Source organism: Ctenopharyngodon idella, chromosome 7 (assembly GCF_019924925.1).
Source record: "Ctenopharyngodon idella isolate HZGC_01 chromosome 7, HZGC01, whole genome shotgun sequence".
NCBI classification, from domain to species: Eukaryota; Metazoa; Chordata; class Actinopteri; order Cypriniformes; family Xenocyprididae; genus Ctenopharyngodon; species Ctenopharyngodon idella.
Genome location: NC_067226.1, coordinates 12,449,899 through 12,474,594, shown reverse-complemented (window position 1 = coordinate 12,474,594; position 24,696 = coordinate 12,449,899). Strand labels below are relative to the sequence as shown.

General features: G+C 39.9%; 2 protein-coding genes across 3 annotated transcripts; one reads left to right on the top strand and one right to left on the bottom strand.

Moving 5' to 3' along the window:
• The first annotated feature begins 6 nt into the window (after nucleotides 1-6).
• Nucleotides 7-15,412, top strand: chrm4a (cholinergic receptor, muscarinic 4a). Its single transcript, XM_051900861.1, has 2 exons — nucleotides 7-632; nucleotides 10,963-15,412. The coding sequence occupies exons 1-2, from the start codon at nucleotides 578-580 to the stop codon at nucleotides 12,447-12,449; spliced, it is 1,542 nt and encodes a 513-aa protein (XP_051756821.1). The 5' UTR covers nucleotides 7-577; the 3' UTR covers nucleotides 12,450-15,412.
• mdka (midkine a) lies at nucleotides 14,878-23,266 on the bottom strand. Of its 2 annotated transcripts, none has more exons than XM_051900863.1 (5): nucleotides 23,074-23,266; nucleotides 17,938-18,020; nucleotides 17,604-17,771; nucleotides 17,259-17,420; nucleotides 14,878-15,732 (listed from the first exon to the last, which is right to left on the bottom strand). In XM_051900863.1, exons 2-5 carry the CDS (start codon nucleotides 18,017-18,019, stop codon nucleotides 15,704-15,706), a joined length of 441 nt encoding a protein of 146 aa, XP_051756823.1. In that variant the 5' UTR covers nucleotide 18,020; nucleotides 23,074-23,266; the 3' UTR covers nucleotides 14,878-15,703. The 2 variants fall into 2 exon arrangements, with proteins under 2 accessions (XP_051756823.1, XP_051756822.1); XM_051900862.1 differs by lacking the exon at nucleotides 23,074-23,266 and adding an exon at nucleotides 22,513-22,553.
• Nucleotides 23,267-24,696: the final 1,430 nt, after the last annotated feature.

The following is a 24,696-nucleotide window of genomic DNA, read 5'->3' as shown; positions in this document are numbered from 1 at the left end:
TTCGCCCTCCGCCTAGGACAAGCCATATCCTGTAATGAGGTCTATCTGACAATCTGTAAGACGGTTATTAGGAAATGCATTTATCTGGAAGGATGTTTTAGACTTTGTGAGAACAGACCGTGCTGGGCTGACAGCAGATCACAGGACGGTACAAGCTATAGGTTGATTCAGTGGAACCTGCGGACTCTCAGGTGATTGGCTGGGGGTGGATGACATCATTGAAAGTCCGCTGCCTCAGCCGCGCGCTAAACTCCTGGAAAGAGATCACAGCCGCTCTCGCAGATGGGAGCCACATCTGGCGGATTGTTACCCTAGTCGATCTAGATAAAACCACTCGCTCGAGGTGTGTTTAGGTGAGCAGCCAGTCGCGATGGTCAGAGTCTTAATGAGCTTTTCACCGCTGGCGAGACCCGCGCGCGTCAAGAGCGAATGATGTGAAAAACAAATTCGTCCCGCGCAACATGAGGACAGCCCTTCTAATAATCTTGAGGAAAAACTTGACGAAGTGAAAGAGGAAGGGTGGATTCTTTTTCTTTTTTTCCTTCTGGCTGACTGAGCATTTTTAAAATCATGCAACATGAATGTAACTAACAGCACTGGAGCAGAGGGACTCGCGCCCTGGAACTTCAACGGTAAGTTGCGTGTGAGGCACCAAGCTTAATATGCCACGACAGAGTTAGAAAAGAAAGAGTTCCTTATCACAACAGAATTACGATGTATGTGTTCATTGTGAGAGTACATTTACTGAGACCATGTCCAAAGACTCACTTACATTCGCGACGGTATGTTGTCACTCCAACAAAAACTCCAGTTGTCCTGTAATGTTATCCACGATGAATATGTTCAAGGTTTGTGTTATTGTCTATGTAGGCTATATCATTTTGTAAATCCATTTTCACCTTCTCAGAATGTGCTGCAAAAGCATATGAAAGAAGCATTAATGGTACTTAAAAACACCAGCAAAATGGCTAAACCTGTTTATCCCATTCCGCATGCATTTCAAAGTGAACATTAGGAACAAAACATGTAAATCATCGTTCTTTCATCTCGAGAAACATAATTAAATTATTACAGTTCCGTTCCATTTGAAATATTTTACTCAAATTATATATTATATGGTGAAACAGAATATGATTTTGAAGTGGAGCGGTTTGAAGGAACATGAACAGTTCTCTGGTTGCATTCATGACATAATGCTTTTGTTAATTCTAGATACAGAAGATAAATTATATGATGTATTTGTGTTATTAAAAAAAGTCTTCACAATGTTGGCTTCAACTTGCTCCAAACCATGATTATATCCATTGTGAATGTTTGTTCCATTAATGTTTCTGTGTATGTAGGTACTGTAATGCTTTTGCAGAGGAAAAAAAAAACGGAATTTAAATATCAAACAACTTAAACATTGGTTTATGTGAGTGTGCAGTGTGTGTGTGTGTGTGTGTGTGTGTGTGTGTGTGTGTGTGTGTGTGTGTGTGTGTGAATAATGTGTGATTCTGTGATGATTTTTGCTGGAATGTCCTGAAGGGATTGGCTGAGGGTGGATTTGACAAGGACTGATTGACATTTAGGTGAGATTAGTGTTGATGTTTACACATAGTTTAGTGTAGGTTTTAAGCAGAAAGGCGTTTCTGGCCAATTCACCATTGGTTTCTCTTCGCTCTGTCTCTGCCACTCTGTTAACTGATCAATCAGGACCCGATTCTTAAGCCCCTGTGGTCTCTTTCTGTAGCTTGTGCTTTTATGATTAATGTGGAGTAGTAACACAGCCCAATGCGATACCCCCACCACACCATACACTTTGTATTTTCTTTTGTAATGCTTGATGCACAATGAAAAAAACTAAAAAAAATTCTCTCTTTCTCTCTCTGTCTGTCTCTCGCTCTCTTAGTCGATATATACATATAATGCATATTTGAACAAGCAATGACTTTCTGTCTGTTCCATCTGTTCTGTAAAAAGTATAGGTTTTAAATAGATAAAATAGATGAGAAAGGGGGAAAAGTAAACCCTGCTCTCCATGGCAAATATCAGTCATGCCAAAGAATCATCAAGGAATCCCATATGCTGCACAGAATGCCCATGTATATTTTATCTAAATACTAAATTGGATCCAGTTCTCAAAATGTTGCCTTTTAAGCTCATAAGAAGCAGAGTGCCTATCACAACAGAGCAGGCACACAATCCCCCTCAGACACTTGCACAGACTCCCCTCTTCAATCTGACATTAAAACAGAAAACATACAGACATTTTGGGGCGCTGAACATGGGAGAAAGAAAGTAAAAGTCTGAGCGTCTATCACAGTTCACTCGGAGAGCGTTTTAAAAGAATACAAATCTCTCAGTTATGTTATCTCTGACCGACTCAATCACATCTGACTGCTGCGCATGACGGCGCCTTTTTGATTCTGTGACCATGATTCTCACTGTGTAAACTGGTGAAGTACTAGAAGAATCCCCCAGAGTGAAAGTCTGATGTCTCTCTGTCTCTCTTTCTCTCTTTCTCATTCTTCCTCTCCCTTACTCTCTCCCTTTTTGTCTCTGGCTGGGTGTTAACCCAGTTTCACAGAGGAAAGTGTGTCGCTCTGCTGCTGTTTCACCCTGTTACACGCACTCACACACAAACACTGAGAAAAGAATGAAATGCCTGGAGACACAGCCAGTTCTCTGTAGGTTCTCAACAGGGAGAGAGAAGAGCTATAACAGCTGAAGCAGCATGATTGGCTTTTAGCTCTAAACAAAGCCCTGAGCATTCTGCCACTGGTCGCCAACAATTGCATCACCTGTGACACCTTTAGACTAAATATTTCATCAGATGTAGCACATTTTGATTGTCAGTGCTGTATATCATTACTGTGCAGAAAACCTGAGTGGACAGCCTGCAGCATTGTAGCATGATGGACAACCTCTCATGGGACATTAAAACAGATTCTGACCCAAAATGGCACCCTGTATTGTCAGCATGCACCTAATTGTTTTGTGGGATCATCCAAGAAAGATCTATGATTTAAGATTGACAGTGATTGTGGCGTGCCAAGAGTTCAGATTGGGTTGATTGAGTATTATTGTTATTTATGTAATTGTTATTGGCATTGGTTTCCAGAGTGTTCATTCATTTGCATTAATTTCTCATGGGAACTGACTCAAATTGCAGTATCAATGGGGTTTAGTGTATTTTTCAGCACCTTGGTAGAAAAGCAAAGCTGAACTTTGCACTTGTCAATATAATGAATACCAGCTAATGCCACTGGAAATACTCAGACATTGATTTAGACAAATTGTTTTTACCTAATGAAGAGAATAATGCTGATAACTGCGTGAGGTGTGGGTCGTTTGTATCAATAATTGCATATGTTCTTTCCATGCCGCTCACAATGGCACCATTTACAGGGAGCCATCACCCACATCACCATCTTAGACTATTTGCCAATGAGAAACATCTACATATTTCACTATAGTTGTATAAAACCATCCATTAAAATGTGTGCACAATTCTATGACTGATGCTGCGTCACTTGTCACAATGCATCTGTCTGCCGATCAGCTTAATCAATCTGCTGCTAAACTGTAGCACAGCAGGGCATTGTGCCTGATTTCGATCCAATATTCAGAGAATTAGCAGAGAATTAGAATTGTGTGTGGGAGAGAGAAGGAGAGAGTCATTAGTTTGCCAGTGGCCAGTATGGGGGATCTTATAACAAGCACATAGCAGAATCAAAGGAGGAGTCTGATGAACAGACCACAAAGCAGCCCACACACACTCCCACTGTGATGTCTGTCCGAATCTGCAGAGGCCTGTGTGCCGTCTGTGTATTTGTCTGTGTGTCCTGCTTGCCTTGTTAACAAACTCTAACTTTTGATTGTCAAAGACATTTTCTATTGCTGGGCCCTATGAAAATTAAAAAACACTAATTAAAAACTTTTTTGATGGTTCTATGGAACCTTTCAACTTGCTATTCGTATGCTGACACATTGTTATAGATGTTTATGTTAATTAACAGATATTCATTTGTGATTTTTTTATTTATTTATTTTTTGTACTGGTGGGGAAAAGTATATTTGGTAGCAGATGGCTTTATGTTTCGAGCTGCCAGCTGGTAACTGGAGGCTTTCTGCTTTTAGTCCCAAAAGAGTCACTAAATGAGCAGCATCCATGTGTTTGTTGGTGTGCATGCATTTGTTTGTGCAGACAAGCGTGTGTGACTACATCCATAGTCAAATCCTCTGCAGCTGAGTTGACTCCCTTCCTGTTCTTTGTCATTCAATTAAATTTAAAAGTACAAGTGTTTAGCCTTTATGAAAGTCTGTGCCAGTGTGTGTGAAGCAGGGAAGTGTTTGAGCAACAGCTGCTGTTTTATGCATCCCAGAGCTTAGCACAGGAGACACACGGCGGAGAGAATGACAGCTTATATAAAAGTCTCGGTTTGTGACTTGCTTTGGAGACTCAGGAAATGTCTTTCACTGTATTTTTGACAAGATGTCACCGCCTCACTGTACATGCAGCCAAACAGCCAAAATGCTCTAGCATTAGTGCAGAAAGGAGGTAGAGTACGACACACATACATTACTAGAACGTGTAATCGGTGATTGTTTATTTTGTTCTCTCTATTTCTCCTAATAATAATTCATTCTAAAAGAGAATATTATATATTCATGTTTTTAATGTACTTTCTTTTATAAGTATTATAAAAGAGATCATTAAAAATTATTGTATATGCAAAGTTACATAATGACTATTTATGACTTACAATATACAGTAATAGGAATTTTGTGGCATGCAGTTATGTCAGTTTAAAATATTTTTAGAATGATTTTCAAGTGTTTGGTTTGTGTTTAAGAATTTATATCACTCTAAGAACATACTGGATAACAAACTTTCTAAAACAGAGCAAGTGTGCTTAGAGAGGGAGAGATAAGGGTCATTCATAAGGAGTTAATGTGCAGAATGTGTCCAGAGAGAGAGAGCAAGAGGTGAGGGTAGATGAATTATTATGATTATATAAGCTATGGAGCTCTCCTTCAGCCTAATGGCGTTCGGTTAGAAATGAGCACTATTAATAACGTCCTAACACATAACTGACATATCACTGCTCTCACATTCATTCTGTAGTCACAGATTATCGCCCTCTTGGTAACAGTTAGACTGGTATTGTTTTTCAAAGCACTGTCGAGCAGGTCCATATCAACTCGCTTAGGACATTGAGCTCAGGAACACAGAATGGGGCAGAGGAATACATCTGCGCTGCATTGGCACGAGGTTGTGATCAGGCACGGAGCTGCTGTGGTGCTGAGAGCCAGCTGAGATCAGACCCCTCATATCTCACTGCTGCAGGCTGAGCACCCATCACCCTCTCTGCATCTGCATCCTGCCAACTCCACATCCACAGCTTTATGAGAACTTCAGAATGAGATCCTATCACAAAAATAGATGCCACTCACACTTGCTTAATTTGCATGTAATAATTGTTTAGCCATTTTGAGGCTGCATCATGCATTTATGGTAATACATCATTTGGTAGATCATGTTAAACTATAAGAGGTCGTTGTGGTTTACTGTACATTTGTTGTTGATCCTTTTTAGGAGCTGAATGGATGAAATCTCTGGTCGAATCCATGAATAAGGTTTCACAGCTCATAATTTATTCCTGGATGTACATTTGAGTGTCTGGTTTCAATAGCATACACAGACGTGTCAATGACACGCATTCATCTTGCAGTGAGATACAGGAATCATTGGTTAATTCGAGATCGTCTGCCTGTCTCCGTTATGAGTATTCAATTCCGCCCATCGGATACAAACTGAGAAAAAAATGGCCCAGATAGAATCAGCTGCGGTTTGGAGGAGGAGGGTGGTGGCTTTGCTCGCCATCAATTTCAGTGAAGCTGCAAAGTGGGGCTTTGCCACTGCGCAATCTGTTCAAAATTTGCTGGTAAAGGCAAGAATCTAATATTTAGCGCAGGCTTTGCTGAGATGTTTGTCAGCATGTCGAAATGTTCCAGACTGTTTTTATCTCCTGACATGAGAGTCAGTGCCGGTATTGTGCTGGTTCAAAGCTCAGCCACCCTCTCAGCACACAAATGTCACTCCATCCTCAAAGAGCTTTGACTCTCTGAATATTAACCTTCAGAAGAGGGGAAAACCCTCAAACAAAACAAACAAACAAACACAAACAACGCCGGCTCTTTCAGGTGACGTTTCAGCGCAGCCGTTGAGGGGACAGGATTTTTAAAGGTCTACACGGTTGGAAAAACTTACTCAGACGTACAAAAAAAAGTGAATATTATTGAATGTAAACCATACACAAAGAAAATACAGCCATCAGAGAGAGTGATTTGCCCTGACATTGAATGTCTCATTATACATTCACTCTGTCTCAGACTGTTTGTGTAAACAGATTTCATTTTGAATGCTAGGCTTTCTGTCGCTATTATTCTGTTTATGAGTTCTGATTCCAACTGTGAGATTTTTAATGACAAAAATGCCGGATCAGATCAAATCATATCAAAGGAAGCCGGGCAGAACAGGCAAGTTTCCAACCAAAGCAATCGTACGGTGGTGTGGTGGAGCTTTTCAACTAGCCATAAATGTGGGACTTCTGTATATGAATGATCCTCACACCCTGCCTTTGGTTCGGCAATACATGCGTGTGATGTGTGCAGCAGGGAATGTGCACTTGTTGTGTGTGTGGTTAGATGAGGTTCTGCTTTTCATCTTGTCACATTGTGTCTTGCTGTTGTATGAGAAATGGCGTCTGTCTGCACATTTACTGTACTGACAGCAGGACAGATGAGGCACAGCATCATTATTTTTAACAAAACTACAATAAAACTAAATGAATACATTTTGTATTCACTAATTCATTTACCTTATTAATTCAGGTTATAAATCATGCTATACTGCAAAGCTTTCAAGTTTTATAATATGTCTGTTTATGCAAGAAAATTCAGCTAGATAAAATAACACTTGAATGTGCAGAGAAATGTACTGTTTTTAAATAATACCAGTTAACGCATAACACTTTGGCTGCCTCAAAACTCTAAAATGAAAGTAAAAACAAAATAAACTGAAACAAGAAATCTCTAAACTAAATTAAAATACAAAACAAATTAAAAAAATATCTAACTGGTTCTAGCAGCATGACACACATATTGCTTCAGCTGTTTAGCATCAGTGGAAGAGTTTGGGGGTGTTAGCAGTTGGGGTTTGTGTAAAACAGTCAAATTGTACAAGAAAGCTGAAAAAACAGTCCTGGAGAGCTTTCTCCCACAGTGATATCAGATAGATATTCTTGATTCATATTTAATGAGGCTTGGCGCTTATCTTTCCGCTCTGCTCGAATCCGCAGTTGAGTAATTGCTGATTTATATTTGATAAGGGGTAAAGAATCCTCTCCACACACTGAATCACCTGCACCTGAGGGGGGAATACAGAACAAGGCCCAAACTATATCAACTTTCTAATCGCTGAAGTACCAATAGCCACAGACCTTAAGAAGTGTGATCAGTGTTGGTGTGAGAGAGGAGGAGAGAATGTGTGTCTGTTTGTCAAAAGCTTTCAAAAGGAATAGGATATGTGGTGTCTGGCCGTCCGGAGTGTGGCAGTGCTTTGATGCCTGCTGATGATCAGTCAGGTGGTTTTAAGAGAGAATAAAGATAAAGAGAGGGGCTGGGTCGGGGTCTTTCTTCTGGTGAGAAACTGATTTCAGATTTAATAGAAATAAAGATCTTTATTCATCAAGAGTAGTTTAAAGCATCAAATAATTTGGTAGGCAGCAGCATTCATAGCAAGTCTTTAGCCGTGTTTATTCATAGTGATAGGTTGTAATTTCTCTGGTTATCCAGAAGATGGCAACCTTCAAAAGATATGACAGAAACAACTCCTTCAGGAATTAAAATGGGCAATAATGAAGTGTTTTTAAAATGCTCAAAGATATTTGCGTTCGTTCTTTAGTGTATTTTGTGCATTTAGGAGACGGCTGCCTTGAGTCGCTTCAAATAGGTTTTTAATTGCCTATTTGATTAATACTTTATCAGTATGACAACAGCTTCTCAGAAATATACATGAAGGTTATGGATAATTCATGACCGGAAACAAAAAGCTTCTCACATTTATGCATTAAAAAGAATTTTTATGGGGTTTTTTTTATGTACATTTTTACTTGCCGTTTTATATGGTAGTGCAGTGTGCCCTGCGCTGTCTCTCGTAAAGTTTAGCATGCAGCATGCATCATGACGAAACCTCTAGAAATACAGCCCACATTCACAAATGGCATGCCAAACCCCTCAATTTTTCATATACCAAGATCCTTTCTTGAATATCTATGATAAAGGAAGCAATATAAATATTCATTTTAAGGAAATTCTTCATGTAGTAAATGGGTGTACAGAAGACCTGCATCACAGGGCTGAGATGATTATTTTTCCTCAGCACTGAGGTTCTCGGGGTTCCCTGTCTAATCATTGTATTTAATTGTTCCTGAGCAGCTCAGATCATTAGAAAGCCCAGGGGGTCATTTGAGTTTAACGACAGGGCAGCTTTGCGTTCTTTGATTGGATAATGTTGTAAGGAGTCAAACTTGTGTATCTGAATAAAACATGAGTATTTTATTAATCGTGAGGATTTAATTAATCTTCTCTTCACCTGAGACCGCTCACCCCAGTGTCTGAACGCTCTCACACTGTCTCAATTATTATTTAAGCTTCAGTTAGTTCATACATTAGGTATCATGAACTAACAATAAACAACAATTTTTACAACATTTATTCATTTTGGTTAGTGTATAATAAGTATATAAATAATTTATAAATATACTTTTATTCATTGTTAATCCATATTTGTTCATAATGCATTGTTACAACATTAAATATTAGACAATGTATATGTAGAAATTAACATTAACCAAGATAATTGCAGCAAAAGTATCACACATATTATTTCATGCTAGTTATTTCATTAACTAATGTTAATAAACTGATCTTTATTGTAAAATATTCCATAATGAATGAAACTGGATTGTATTTAATAATTGCATTGAACAAAACAAAAATCCATTTTGCATATTTGCGTAAATGAAGATAAACAAAAACATCTACAAATAGCATATGTAGTCAAACCAAAATTTATTCAGACACCTTGAACATTTCATTCATTATTGCAGTTTATTCACTATAGTTTAAAAAAATATGACAAAATCTCAGTTAAGCTGTGTAAAAAAAACATGGTCAGGTCAAAGTGTCTGAATAATTTTTGATTCCATATTTTTATCAATTTTACTGGTAATCCACATTATGAAGAATTTTTGGGTATAATATGTCACAGTTTATTTTGCTATCCTCACTTACATAAATGAACTATAGTGTCCTGCACCCACTAGTAAAAAAATATCAAAAATGTCTGAATAATTTTGGTTTGACTGTATATAATAGTACATTGTTTTTACCCTAATGACCAGTGCACTCAATGGTCAGATGTTAGTGCCAGTAAAAAAACAACAACTTTGTTGTTGTTTCAACTTAAAAAATTACGTGTTCTTGCTGCCTTAAAATGTTAAGTTTAAGGCAGCACGAACACTTACTTTTTCAAGTTGAAACAACAATTAAGCATTTTGGTTTTCTCTAGGGACAAGTTGCGTAACTTTGTATTAAAAAGTGGGTGGGACAGGAATGTGTGTGGTGGTGGTGGTGGTGGTGGGGGGGGGGGGGGGATGTATATTGTATTGTAATTGTATTTTATTGACAAAATTTATTTAGAGCTCATGTTTAATATGATAGTTTCATCCTTACACCTACTATAATCCAATATATTGTTAGTCTCAAGAGTATTTACAATAGTAAGTAAATACATGGATTCGCATCTATTGTTAGATTGTCCAGATGCACTAGTGGTAGAATTTTCATTCAGCGTACTAGAGGTTCTGTGTTCTAATCCAACCTCGTATCATTTATTTATTTATTTATTTATTTATTTCTCATTAAAACCAAAAATGTTCATCAGTGATTGTATATCAAGAGCAAGGACACGTTTATGTGCATTTTGTTTTGTGATTTCACCAGAACGAATAGAGAGTCTCTCGATAGATTGAAGCGCTCGTCCGTGTGAAGACTGCGCACTGTGCACGCAGCACGAGCACCAAGAGAACACTTGTGCCACTGATAACAGCGGCAACGAGCACTCAGCGTTCAAAAACAACACATCCCAGCGCCAGATCACCTATTATTTAACAGAAACAAACGAATTGCTAATCAACTAGAGATGTTTCTTTTGTATTAAATGCATCCATGCCGCGAGATGTTTCAAAAAGTGGTGGGGACAATATCGACCCTGGCAAAAAAGTGGTGGGGACATGTCCCACCCGTCCCACCCACAAATTACGCCTATGCTAGGGACTATTCCAAGATTATCACCTGAATTCAGCAGAACACCATTACTCCACTACACACTGATTATACTGTTCAAAATATAGAAGAAATGTTTGAAATGATGTTACATGATTCCAGACTTCACAATCCTGCAAAACTGCATGCCTTCCAAAAACACAAAAAATACAGTAGTCTGAGGTGTATAGGACTGTATGTTTCATGATAACTGTAACAGCTCTAACAATTTTTTGAGAGCTGTTGAATTAGTTCTTGTCAGCGGGGCCACAAACTACCAAACAAATATACAGTGATGCCCCAAAAGATTTTCTTCTCCGATTAGTTTCTTTCCATGTGGGCACGATGACAGAACTCACTGAGAACTGGACCTCTTCCTTTTAATATAAACAGCATATTTATATTTCATGATGGAGATGAATTCTCTGCAGTAGTGTGCATCATAATGCATGTCATGCTGTTTCCCTGTATGCAACCACTCTGCCAATATTTATATCAGCCTGGGATTATTTTCAATGATTGCATCCATTCTGATATCTGTACTTTTGTCATTTATAGCATTCTATCTGTGTTGTGTGTGTATTTCAGGCTCATTGAGCAACGTGTCCAGTGATGCCAACTTCAGTTGTGACGGCGGCAGCGCTAATGGCTCGTGTGCAGCAGTTGAGGCGGACGGCGAGAGCCCGTACAAGACAGTGGAGATGGTCTTTATCGCACTGGTTACTGGATCCCTCAGTTTTGTCACCGTTGTGGGCAACATCCTCGTCATGCTCTCAATAAAGGTTAATCGACACCTACAGACCGTCAACAACTACTTCCTTTTCAGCCTGGCCTGTGCAGATCTCATCATCGGTGCGTTCTCCATGAACCTTTACACCGTCTACATCATCAAGGGCTACTGGCCGCTCGGCCCAGTCGTGTGTGACCTGTGGCTCGCGCTGGATTATGTGGTCAGCAACGCTTCTGTCATGAACCTGCTAATCATCAGCTTTGACCGATATTTCTGTGTGACCAAACCCTTAAGTTATCCTACACGCAGAACCACCAAGATGGCCGGCCTCATGATTGCCTCTGCCTGGATCCTGTCTTTCATCCTATGGGCTCCCGCTATCCTGTTCTGGCAGTTCATCGTCGGAGAACGGACTGTAGAGCCTGGTGAATGTTATATCCAGTTCCTTTCCAACCCCGCGGTCACGTTCGGCACGGCCATTGCTGCGTTCTACCTGCCGGTGGTCATCATGACGGTGCTTTACGTGCACATCTCTCTGGCCAGCCGCAGCCGTGTGTCCAAGCAAAAGCCCGAGGCTAAGAAAGAGAAAAAAGGCCAGAAGTCTAGCGGTCTGCTCAAGAGTCACATCTTGAAGCAGAACAACAACAACCAGTCTCCTCCTAAGCCCAGCCTGGATACCTGTTCTACAGTGGACACCATGAAGAACGGCAAAGTAGACGAGTCTGTGGTATCCGCTAAAGCTGACTCGTGCGTGCAGCCGGAAAAGGAGAGCTCAAACGACTCCAGCACGGCCAGCATAGCGCCTAAAGAGCCCAAAGAGCGAGCGAACAGTGAGGTGACTTCAGACGCCGGTCTGACACCCGCGCCAACAACAGCCGCACCTAAAATCAACCCTCAATCCAAATGGTCCAAGATCAAGATTGTCACCAAACAGGCAGGAGACGAGTGCATCACAGCCATCGAGATCGTCCCACCGAACAGTACCGGCGAGAGGCGCTCCATCCCTGTGAACCGTCCCCGCACGGTGGCGCGCAAGTTCGCCAGCATCGCCCGCAGCCAGGTGAAGAGGAAAAGGCAGATGGCGGCACGAGAGAAGAAAGTGACAAAAACAATCTTCGCCATCCTGCTGGCCTTCATCATCACGTGGACGCCATACAACGTGATGGTCTTAATCAGCACATTCTGCCAGTCGTGCGTTCCAGACACAGTCTGGGCCATTGGCTACTGGCTCTGCTACGTCAACAGCACCATTAACCCCGCTTGCTATGCACTCTGTAACGCCACCTTCAAAAAGACCTTCAAAAACCTGCTCATGTGCCAGTATAAGAACATCGGCACCAGATGAACTGAGGAAAGAAGCAGCCTGCAGAGATGGAGGGTATGAAATGGAGGGTACAAAAACTGTCCCAGCTCTTCTGGCCCTGATAACTTTGAAGCTTTGGAAGGTACTGTGCAGTACATTGTGAGGCTTCATTGTCCCATGATGCTTAAACAGTGCGTTATAACTAAAAGGTAATGTATTAAGTGATGTATTAAGTGATATCAGTGTTTACAAGAAGATGATGAAGCGATGGACAATAGACTGAATCACTGAAGAAATCAAGATGAGGTCTTGAAACAAAAGGCTTTTTCAGTGATCTGATAGTTGCTGCACTGCTAAGACCACTGAACTCTGCACTACAGTAACATGAAGATCAGGCTGTGAATGACTACATTAGAGGAGCCATTGATGGCTCATTATTTCCAACAGTGAAAAGAGAGAATCCCAGCAAATATAAACCAAAAGAGACTTGGTTAATTAAGAGATCTTATTGATTCATTTATATTCCCAGTACAGCACAAATGGTATCAATCAAGTCCTTTTGGTTAGTATTAACGCTGTTTTTGACCCATACTTCTGTGCACATTTTCTGAAAACATCACACAGAGGATCACAGCTAAAGACAATAACATATGGAAAAGCTTCCTGTTCGACTGTCCCTGAAAGCATGGCGCTCCAGAGTGAGGTTCAAGTTCCTATACCTGTACCTTCCATTTTCCAAATGAAGGAAGCCACAGACTGAAGCTGTTTGCTGACCACAACAGCTGTGTAGCCCATTACATTCATAGTGACAAATTCAGGGCATGTGGTTCAGCCTGGGAGAAGTTAGTCATCATTATCCTCTTAGTGTGATCCTCTTGAGGTTCTGGTATAGGTCAGAATTCAAAAGGATCTCCTCAATGGATTGGGATAGGCATTATAGACTTTAAATGGGATGAGACACTCTATACTGAGCTGAGAAATGTCACTGTAAGGGTTTGATCTTACAGAAGTCTGTAAATATGTTTAGTTATGATGAATATATGCTCTTGAAAGTATTATTTCTTCCCTGCATTTGATGTCTGGATGTTTGTGTTCCTCTTGTATTTAGTTGGTGATCTTCATGTGATTTTACAGATTAAATATTAAATGTATCGTTGTCTGTATGCAGAACTGTTGAAACCATTTATAATTTGTGATATACTTGGAAAAAAATAGGAGATGACTAGTACATTTATTTAACCTGTTTATAAGATGTTCAATTTCAAGCATTTCATTTAAATGTGGGCACAAAGGACTGTCCGTAAATTTGAGAAATGGAAATTTGCTTTTATTTCCCCCTGTAAAACACGTTGATTTAGCAGATATCCACTTCATATTATTGTTTTCTCATGGTGCAATATAGTTTTGCCTAGTTTGTATTTAAATACAAAGTTTGTAATTGATGAAACCGCAGGCATGTAAACCTGAAGGAATGATCTCCCACTGGTTTGTGTTTGAGAACATGTGGTCAGAATTAACACAGAGGGAGAATGTGTTGATGTTTTAGGGCTCATGTTGTTACATTATTAACCAGCTGTTTCAGCAATTACATACTTTAAAGCATTAAACCAAAGAGATTGTGGCACTTTGGTCTGTTTATTAGGCCTGGTCTGGAAGAGATTATTCATTCATTAGCATCATTTTAAGATGCAGAGACTTGCCTCTTTAATGTCTTGGGTTTGGTTTCATGTTTCTACCTCATAATCAAATTTCCATTCATAGCGTTTGTATCTCCAAACCAGCTCTGAATCTCTTTTTAATGGGCGGTAAAGACAAGCTAAATGACTATTATGCCATTGCAAAAGAAGCTAAAACCAGATTTCCATTTTTTTCCTGAATGTTAAATCTTTCCAATTGCTTTGGTCTTCTGATACATGGACTGTTGAAGTAGGCTGTTCACTACAAATCTTAGTTTTGCTTTTATAAAAAGTGATGCAAACTCTAAGAAAGTGTCACACTGGAATAGAGTTCTCTCAGAGAGTTATGAAACTATAACTGTACTAAAAAAAATTAATCATACAATCTGATCGGTTCTAAATATTGTCCTTCTGCAAATCTGAAAATAGCAAAGGTCTATCATTAGCATCAATACAGCAAAAATGACTTTTGCCAATAATGATCTTTTTCCTCTGATCTTTTAAATTTCCATTTCAAATGTTCCAGTGTAAATTGTATAAGGATTGAAGAAATCCCTCGTAATACTGTACCAGCTGAAGGGCAAAGTCAATAATCATTACCCCAGTGAAGCTGATGGAATGAACACTGTAATTATGGACTTATCTACCACTGTCCTTAAAGAGCCAGTGTACATAAGAGTGTATGGTTCTTTTTCTATTGCATAAAGCTTAATAAAGATCTCAAGCGCACTGACCAGGAGAGGAGAATGCTTGTTCTTTACATGTTCATGAACACACATATGGTTTGCATAAAATTTGGAGGGCTCAAGTGTCTTTAATAATGAACTGTCATCACTCATTTAGCTTTAGTTAACACTACATTTAACACACAAAGCTCAGTAACAAAACTTCACTGTCTTTCTTAAAATGCTTATAAAATGGGTTTGCACAAGAGGGGACGGTCTCCTCTCCATGCAGTTTAAATCTTATAACCCTCTGTCACCCTTCGATCTGTTAGTAACAGTCAAGTCAAAAGGAAAAAGTAACAGTATTTTGGGGTATTTTCACGTTTACATAAACTACACCTTTTATAGAAAAAGAAAAATCATTTATTTCAAACAACACTCCTCAGTTTTATATTTTATGATACAAAAAAGAGAAGGGTGACTTATCCAAACACTACTTATATACCCCACTAGTAAATTACACAATTTTACAAACCCAAATTTGTAAGTAAAACAGTAATAAAATAGATGTTTGATTTAAGTCTACTGATTGTTGTCCTTTAGCAAATGAGAGGCCTGAGGCTTACACAGCTGAGAAAGCGAGAGCGAGAGAGAGAGAGAGAGAGGGAGAAAGAAATCTGTGCTGGAGGGAAACATCAGAGGAATGGGTCAACTACAGGGCACCACACGCTAAACAACGGCATTTTATTCTCCCCTCTCCCTCACACATGAAAGAGTCATGTAAGGTGTCAAATACTCAGACGTTACTCTGTCATAGTCTTCTAAAGCTATGTGTTTGTGGCTGTAGAGCAAGTCCCGTTCAAGCTGAAGAACACTGAGTAGAGATATAAAAGGCCGTGTCTGGATGACGGATGATCACGTGGTGTTTACTGCTCCTCTGGATCTCTTGCTCCCTTTAGTTCCCTTTTCCCTTGTTTTTCTTTCCTGTGGAGAGATTGACACAAAATCTCATTATTCTGATCCAGCAGTAAACCCGAAGCTCTTGACGACGCCTCCCCGTCTCACGCTGGTTAGGAAATGCATATGCTCATACAAATAATGCTACAGTATTATTGCTTGAATCCACATTCAGATAAGCACATTAACCACAAACGTATGCTTTAAAAGGACTGACTTAGACATCTGCCTCTTATGTATGAGCAGAGATTCATTATTGATTTCAGAATCCCACTCAGACACCCACCACAGCCAACAGGCCAAGATTACACAACCAGAGCAGATTACTGTCTCCATTCAGCCAAACCAAACCAAACTACTGGTTGCAATACACCTGTTGAGTCAGGCGTGCTCTTTTTAAATATTATTAAATAAATAATTAAATAGTTATTGTTTAAATAATTTTATATAAATATTCAAATATTTTAATTTTAAAATAATAATTATTTTTTATTAGTTTAATGTTAACATTTGAGTTTAATATACAATAAACATTCGTGCCTTGAATACAGAACATGATTTTCACCAAGTGCAACATGTTCTTGGATCAACATCTTTGTTGACCCTGGAACAACATTCCAATCAACCAATCAGATTTGAAGGATAAGTTTATGCTTAATGTTTATGTTTAGGCTTACAACAAGGGTTAGTTGCTTCTACATCTGTGTTTTTCACCTATCATTTCCCTCTGATTTTAGGGAGAACTTATAGGTAGGCATATATTTAGGATTAAAGGTTTAGTTCACCCAAAAATGAAAATTGTGTCATTTATTACTCACCCTTGTGTCGTTCCACATCCTTAAGTTCATCTTCGGAACACAAATTAAGATCTTCTTGATGAAGTCTTAAAGGTTTCTGTCCCTTCCAAAGAGACTATGCAACTATTACTCCAAGGTCCAGAAATGTAAGAAAAAGACAACATTAAAGCACTCCATGTGACTCCAGTGGCTTAAACTCAATTTTATGAAGTGATGTGAGTGCTTTGTTTGTGCAAAAAAAAATAAAAAATTAAAACTTTATTTACAAAATAATATTATCCAAGGCAACAATGTCAGCTCTCAGGTGAACACAAAACATATGCATCGTGATGCTCTCGTGAACACTCACGCATGTGCGTTGAGTTGAGTAAAGTGGTAAATTATGTTTGTTTTGCGCAAAGCATTCGTGTCACTTCATAAAACTGAGTTTAAACCACTGGAGTCACATGGAGTACTGTAATGATGTCATTCCTACCTCTCTGGACCTTGGAGTGGTAGTTGCATTGGATCTCTAAGGAGGGACAGAAACTTCTCAGATTTCAACAAAAAGATCTTAATTTGTGTTGAACGAAGGTCTTACGGATGTGGAATGACATGAGGGTGAGTAATAAATTACAGATTTTTCATTTTTGGGTGAACTAACCCTTTAAATTGTCAGACAGGAATGTTGTTCCAGGATCAGCAAAATATGTTGACCCAAGAACGTGTCTAACTTGGCAAAATCAGGATGTGCTCAGTTTGGTGTTGAGGATGTACCTTTGGGTTTGTTTTTGACCTTGGTGGTGCAGGGTTTGGACACAGAGATGGTTTGCTGACAGTCGACGTTGAAGAGAGCCTTTTGCAGAGTGCCGGTGCGGCTCTTTGTGCTCGTGGCTGCGTCACACTCACCCCAGTTACCAAACTTATACTTGCAGTCAGCTGCATGAAATGAGTATCAATAAAGTATGTAAGATAATATGAAATGCACAGAACAAACAGAAATACACAGCAACACAAAAAACACTAAATATAAACATTTATTTAAAAATAAAAGTGATGGCTAAGCATAATGAAAAATGAAGGTAGGCAAATTTCAGCTGATTTAATCACAGTTCCACTCACCTCCAAACTCTTTCTTCCAGTTGCAGGGAACTCTGCATTTGAGTTTTTTGGTATTCTCGTTGCAGGTGCCCTCCCTTATGCCTGGTCCACAGTCTCCGTTATTGGCCACGCAGATGCCATAGCGCCACTCCGCACAGTCCGCACCACCGTTAACCCCCCTATTCCTCTCTGTCACATGACACATAGGCATCACAGTTACCTTCACCTTCCCTTCAGGTGAGTATCACACAAACTATTATCTAAAGTTCAAAGTGACAGATCACAGGGTGTAATTCTGCATGAGAACTGAACTAATGGAAGAAAGGGGATAGATGGTCTCATCCATGTTTGATACCTTTCTTGTTTTTCCCAGCCTCTGTAGTCACGATCATTAAGGCCACCAGCACAACGATGAGGGTGGAAAACAGGCCACGCATTCTGAAAAACACACAGATTAATCAGCTGCTGCAGAGCTAAATTGTAGTTTTCAGTAAATGAACAATTTCTGTCATAAGTACCATTATCAAAGGGCAGGACAGTAATCGAGCCATCTATGCTGAGACGTTACTTTGCCCTTTTAATATTTGAAATTCCCAATTAGAGATGAATGGATGAAGCTGATAAGGATGATCATTCAGAATGATTAATTAGAGCTGAATTCAACAGGCTAGTATTGAAATGTCACAGACTTGGCTCGTGCAAACACAAAAGGTCATAGTTCTGAAGGACTATGATTCTCTGCTATCACTGCCACCAGATTATAATGTAACAACAGCGCTTACATTTCTACAGACGACCACCGAAATGGCACACAAACACATCACATAGGAGTATGATGTAAGAGCTAGTGAAATGGAAGAATACAGAGAGATTTTCTTGGAATTATGATAATGACATTCTTGGCACCAAAAGCACCACTGCTGTACTAGCTTGTTGCTGTGAATCATCAAACATAAACATCCAGGCCTGACTAACATCCATTCAGACTCGAGAGAAAAAGAGTCGGCGTGTGTCTTTGAACGTGTCCTTCCGTCCAGCTGGTTTCCAGCTCCAGAAACACACATCTGTGTTTTTTCCCTGTCTGTCCTCAGCTGTGTACACACGATGTAAATTAGAAAATGTTTGTATAAAAATGGCACTCTTTTGCTGTTTTGCTTCCCAACATGTCAACGTTGAAGACTGGAAACCTGGAAAAACATGCAGTAACAATGGCTGTGGAAAAGTTTATTTCCACTAACACTGCGATAACAGGTAAAGAGTCGCACGCAAGGAAGTGATTTTATGGTTGATAAAAGATTTTTCAATCATGCGTTTATTTGTCTGCATCATCTTAAAGTAGATGTACACAGATCTGCTTGTATGGGTTTTGTGTTTGTGACTGAGTGCGCTCTTTAGCCTCTGCTTGTGATCTCCATGGCGATGATTCAACCGCGTGCTGTGAGATAGTAGGAGGGTATTGTCTGAGGAGAATGGAATCATCGCTGCGGGACGCCATTCTTCCGGGACGCTCCGTGGATATGGAGGCAAAAGGACTGAAGCAGCAGCTCACGCAGAGACGTACTCTCACATATGGACCCACACAGATTATAGAACTCACATTCACACAACGGCCAGCTTCCCACAGACACATTTACTAACAGCTCAGCACCACTGTCAGTGTGGGAGTGACTTTGTCAATAAGACGACATCCTTGGTTCAGAGTTCTGTTAGCAGGAAAAGCAATTAACGGTAACAAAAGATCTCCTGTTGAAAGGGAGGACGGTCACTGTAAGACGCAATAAAAGACTACTCAAAGCAGCCAGAAGGAGCTGGACTGATGAAAAGCGGTATTGTACTGTCTTTGAGGATAATTAAGCATCTATTAGGTCCAAACTCGTCTCTTGTTCTGACCGCAACGCTCTAGTCGATGCGTCTGTCCGTCCGTCCTTCTGCTCACTCACGTTGGTCGTTTTTACCACGGAAGGCCCATCAGGTCACGGCTGCTCTTGTTCCCGTTGTGTTTGAATTAAAAATTCTAGACACTTACTATCTCCAGGCTATAACTTCCCACTCAAACTCCTGTCCCAGCACAACGCTGGCCTTCATCACTCAGGCGCCAGGCCTTTATAGGTCACCATACGCAGAGGCAATAAAAATGCTCTACCTCTGTTTTTTCCCCCTGCATCTCTCACTCACAGATACTAAATGCTGCTCTAAAGCCGTTTATAAAATATTCTGTTGACCCAGTAAATCCTGCAACTCCCTCCAAACAGTAATTAAGTGTCAGCCGCTCAGCGGAGCGTGACTAACCTCTCTCAGAAAAACACAAATCTCGAGCACCCCATCCCCCATTTTCCTGGCCCAAAAATGTCTTCACCCCCTCTCCGTGTCCAAAAATTCCCCCTCCTCACCTTTCTTCTCTCTGACCTTTCTCCAAAATCTCTCATCAGGCAGTCTTCTTTGTATGATACGTGTGTGTGTGTGTGTGTGTGTGTGTGTGCGAGTGTGAATGATGAGGGGTGTTCCAGACTGCCTAACGAGCCTGTTCTGACCCGCTGGGTCCAAACACACATCTCATACACTCTAAGGGTAGAAAGCCCTTTAAAAGCCCCATTCCTCTCACAGAAACACACTCTTTGAGGGCCTTTCTCACTCATCATACGCCATGGGGCTTCCATTATCACAAGCGCGGAGGAATGCAGGACTGCCGGACACACACGGTTTCTCTTCTCTCCCCTCCTCTGGTCCTCTCTCCTCCCCTCACATCTTTTCAGCGCGTTCCAGCACCCGGCATTCGAGTGTGCGAGTCCCTCGCCGCACAACCAGCTGGACTTCAAACTCATTTCCATAGCAGAGAAAACAACACAAAGCTCTGACCCACTTCACTCATAGTTAGACATATGGCACAGTTTCACGCTTATCAGCGCTGCTTTTCAATGACAGATTTACATTTGGAGTCTCTCCTTTCAGCAACTCGTAAATTCTATTACAAGCACTGCGTTTTTCTGTATAGACTATATTAAGTGGAGGTGCTTTCGTTAAGTCTGAAGCGAAGCAGGCCCTTAAGGCTGAGCTGGTACTGAGCGATAGTCTTCAGACACAGTGCAGGGGGAGTTCAAGCCAGCATTGGCTTTATCAGTCATCTAAACCACAGACAGACAGACGGACACGGGGGAGGAGAGACACGTCTACAGACAGTGTTCAAACCAGAAACAGCTGTTTAAGTTCACCTCAGCACAAGATTTACTCAAACACAGGTCTAAGGCTAGCAGTCATAAATCACTGTGAGTTTCCCTTTATTCTTTCTGATGGGCGTGTGCAGCTGTGTGATGTCCGAACACACACACACACACAAAGGCTGTCACCAGACCAGCCCTGTAAAACATTAGGTAAGTGTTACACCAAATGCTTTCTGACAGAAACTGTAACCAGCATAGTGCTGGAGGCCTGTGAATCTGAGAGTTCAGAGTTAGTGAAGCACACACACACACACACACACACACACACACACACACTTGTATATGTGGTTTACTTCCATAGAAGTAATGGTCTAAAACACCGTTTAGCATGTTTTTTAAGCCATTTGGTTTACGAGGACACAGGAAGTGACCTCATAAACCATGTTTACGTTGTAATATCCATGTCATTATACACAATTGTATCCTCATAAACCATGTATACAAGAACACACACACACGCAATCAACATGTAACTACATCCGTGGTCCTTAAAGAGAAATCAGTGACTGAGACACTGCTCCGGCTGTTATATACACACCCTGATGACATAAACTCTCATATTCAGAGCTTGAGACTGAGATCTTCGGCTTAAAATCATGTAACTACTATGTAATATTGCTGAGTGATAGTAATATAGTATTTGTAATATCGCTCTGAAATACTCAATTTCTCCTCTATAGTAATGTAAAATAAACCCTTCAATGCATATGAAACTCATTTGGCTAACAAAATATGAATGAAGGGTGCCTTATACAGAACAAATAACAACATGTCTATGTATAATATGCTCTTGTGCTCATTATTGAGAATTATTCACACTTCTCTCACTTTGTATGTGTTTTGACCCTCTCTCTCGCTGTCGCTGTCTGCTCACGCCAAAACAGGGCAGAGGCCAAAAGGTTGAATGTTTACAACTTTGCTGAAGTGCTGTGAAGTGGTATAGTTCTAAATGTATAATCCCTTCAATAAAAGTGCATTTTTTGCACTTTCTTAGTCCCACACTGGGATGAAAAGGCCCTGAAAAGTGTCTAAAGAGAGAGAAAAGAAAGAGGGAAGGGTCAGAATGCAGGTCAGGTGAAAGGGTCTCTAAAAGAGAAAGAGAAGAAAAGATGGAACGCGGTCCTCTTCCTTTCTCCCCTGCACCCTTTGACCATGCGCTTTCCATTCAAGTGGAGAGAGAAAGTGAATGAAGCCAAGAGCATTAAATGCACAATGATCCCTAACACACACACACACACACACACACACACAGAGAGAGAGAGAGAGAGAGAGAGAGAGAGAGAGAGAGAGTTTTGAGAAAATGAACTGAATTATGGTGACTGGTAAAAATGGTAATTGTCCATTTAAGACATTAACTGTTTTCCCCATCACACATACACTTCACATGCATAATTAAAGCACACACTGCTATTCAGAATACAGTCAAGCTGAAATAAGCAAAGGTCAAAAGTACAGAGAAAAACAAGATACTCATCACATTAGTGCAGACCACAACCTGCTTTGTGTAAAACCTTTTTTTTGCAAAGATAGCCACAATAAGCTGGGTATCCACACACAAACTGGGCACACTGAGTGTGAGCTAAAGTGACTCAGAAAATGCGTAATGATGCACAAAAATGCAGTTTCCTTAGGCAGATCATTGCGTCATTCTTCATTATCATGACGCAAAACAAATTATAGCCTAAACAAAATGTAAAATGATACTTTATTACCTCAATTTGTTCCGTAAAGCCCTCATACGAACAACGCAGAAACAAACTAACACTTTCGCCCACGGAGGATGGTGGTCAAGTAGGATAGTGATTATTATAGATAATTTCTACTTGGTTAAATTTATGGTCTTACAACTGATCCTGTGCTGTAATCCTCCCTACAAGAAAGGAACAGCGCGCGACACAGACCGAGTCTAAATGTTTGCGCACACGGCTGCTATTTTAGTTTATTGATGGATAACAAAAACTCCAAAAAGTCCAAATCTAGAGTAGTATCAAATAATTTAACTGAATTCAAACTAGGTCTAAACTTAATTTAACTAAAATTATCTAAACGCTCTTCTTTAAACGTTTAACATTCCTTAAACCTTTACAAAATAAACCTGAAAAAAACACTTTGTTCGTGTTAAAACATGTTATCGTTGTAGATAGCGTGGGAGAAACATCTATATAAGTTATTTCTTTCGTTTTATAACTTTTCAAAAAGTTTAGCGGAATGTAATAGAAAGCTCATGTACGGGTCAGATAACAACTGTTGTGAAAAGAGCAGATTTAACTCACTTGTTTTCTGTGTTGAAAGTTCCCAGTCTGAAAGGTCTTGCTGAAATTTCGTATGTGAACTCTTCTCCAGCATCCGCCTTTACGCGCCGCTCCGGCTCTTTGTTTCCCCCCAAACTAATTTGATCCGTTTCTTTCCCCTGAACTCAATTTAAATTAACCCCACCGTGACGCCACAACCCACGTCAGCCTCAGTCAATAGACCTCAGGCACAGCCATGAGACCTGTTAGTCAACCTAAAAAAACTGAATAATAAAATTGTTATTATTATTATTATTATTTTGTCCTATAATAATAATTAAGAAATAATTCAATCTATATGTACATAATAAAAAGTTACATAATAAAAGATACCTAATTTAAAAATAAAAGTACTGTAAAAATGTAATTCATACAAACTCTGCTAGGAAGTCCAAAATGTAGCTGTTTTCAGAGTATTACCATTAAAGTGTCACCCCTACACCAATTAAACTGTAAAATCTGTAAAATACTTGCGTACTGATGAACACATACTATCCTGATTTTCAAATAACATCTATAGCTTCAACAAAGTGTCTCAATGAATCATAAAAGTACTTTCTGTTAGTTTTGTGTGTATTTGTTTGCATACTGTTTATACAGCTAAAACATTTCACTGCAAATGATTCAAATGTTTTCAGAGGCTATAGATTCTCTTATTTTTTGCCTGCTGTGATTTTTATGTGGGTGTGTTGTTAGTTTTTGAATGTGTGTGTAGATCCCTAAGGGCAGGAAACAGCAGCTCAATAGGACAAATGGTGCAGTCAGATAAACAATCTCTCTGCAGGCTGAGACAGGCCACAACAGAACACATACAATGACCTGAGCCACTCCACACTAGTGTTCACATAAAACTTACTCTCAATAAACAGACACACACTTGTCGCACAATCAAGCATTTTTACAGCAGCACACAGATGACCTCTATAATAATGAGGAAAAATGTCACTGAAAAAGTGACCGCAGAGCATCAAATAGGACTTTTGTTGGTGACAGAATGAAAGGGAGAAGTTATTTTAGTTTTTCTGTAAGCTTTATATTTCAGTCAGAGCAAAACATTTTCTGAAGGTCATGGTTTAAAAAAAAGAGATCACACACTACATGTAAATGTAAGATTGTACTGATTTGATCACAAATATTTGAAATGAAAAGTATACAGATATAAATAAGCAATTAAATGTGTCCTAATTAGAATTTCTTTTCTTTTTTTCCCCCCCAAAACAGGTATCTGTTACCAGAGCGAACAAATAAGCAGGCAATACTTTAAAACAATGAACTTTTGAGGGGAAAGTACTGTTCATTTTACACATTCATTCAAGATGACTAAATAGACCACAGGGAAAATGGGGGGTGATGGAGGAAATCAAAGTGGGGTAAAGGACAAAGAGAAAGAAAGAGCGGGTTGAGAGGTTGGGAGGTTTATACAGGCTACATATTTTGTAGCAAACTGAAAAGGCAAGACCTCCTCCTTGCTCTCCACACTGAAACCTCTGTCTCACAACAGAGGACCAGATGGAACAATCACTGTTTGAATAAAAGAGAGCTCACAGCCACCACAAATGATCAACAACACCCCCAACACAACTCCTCTCCCCGGTCCATGCCTCT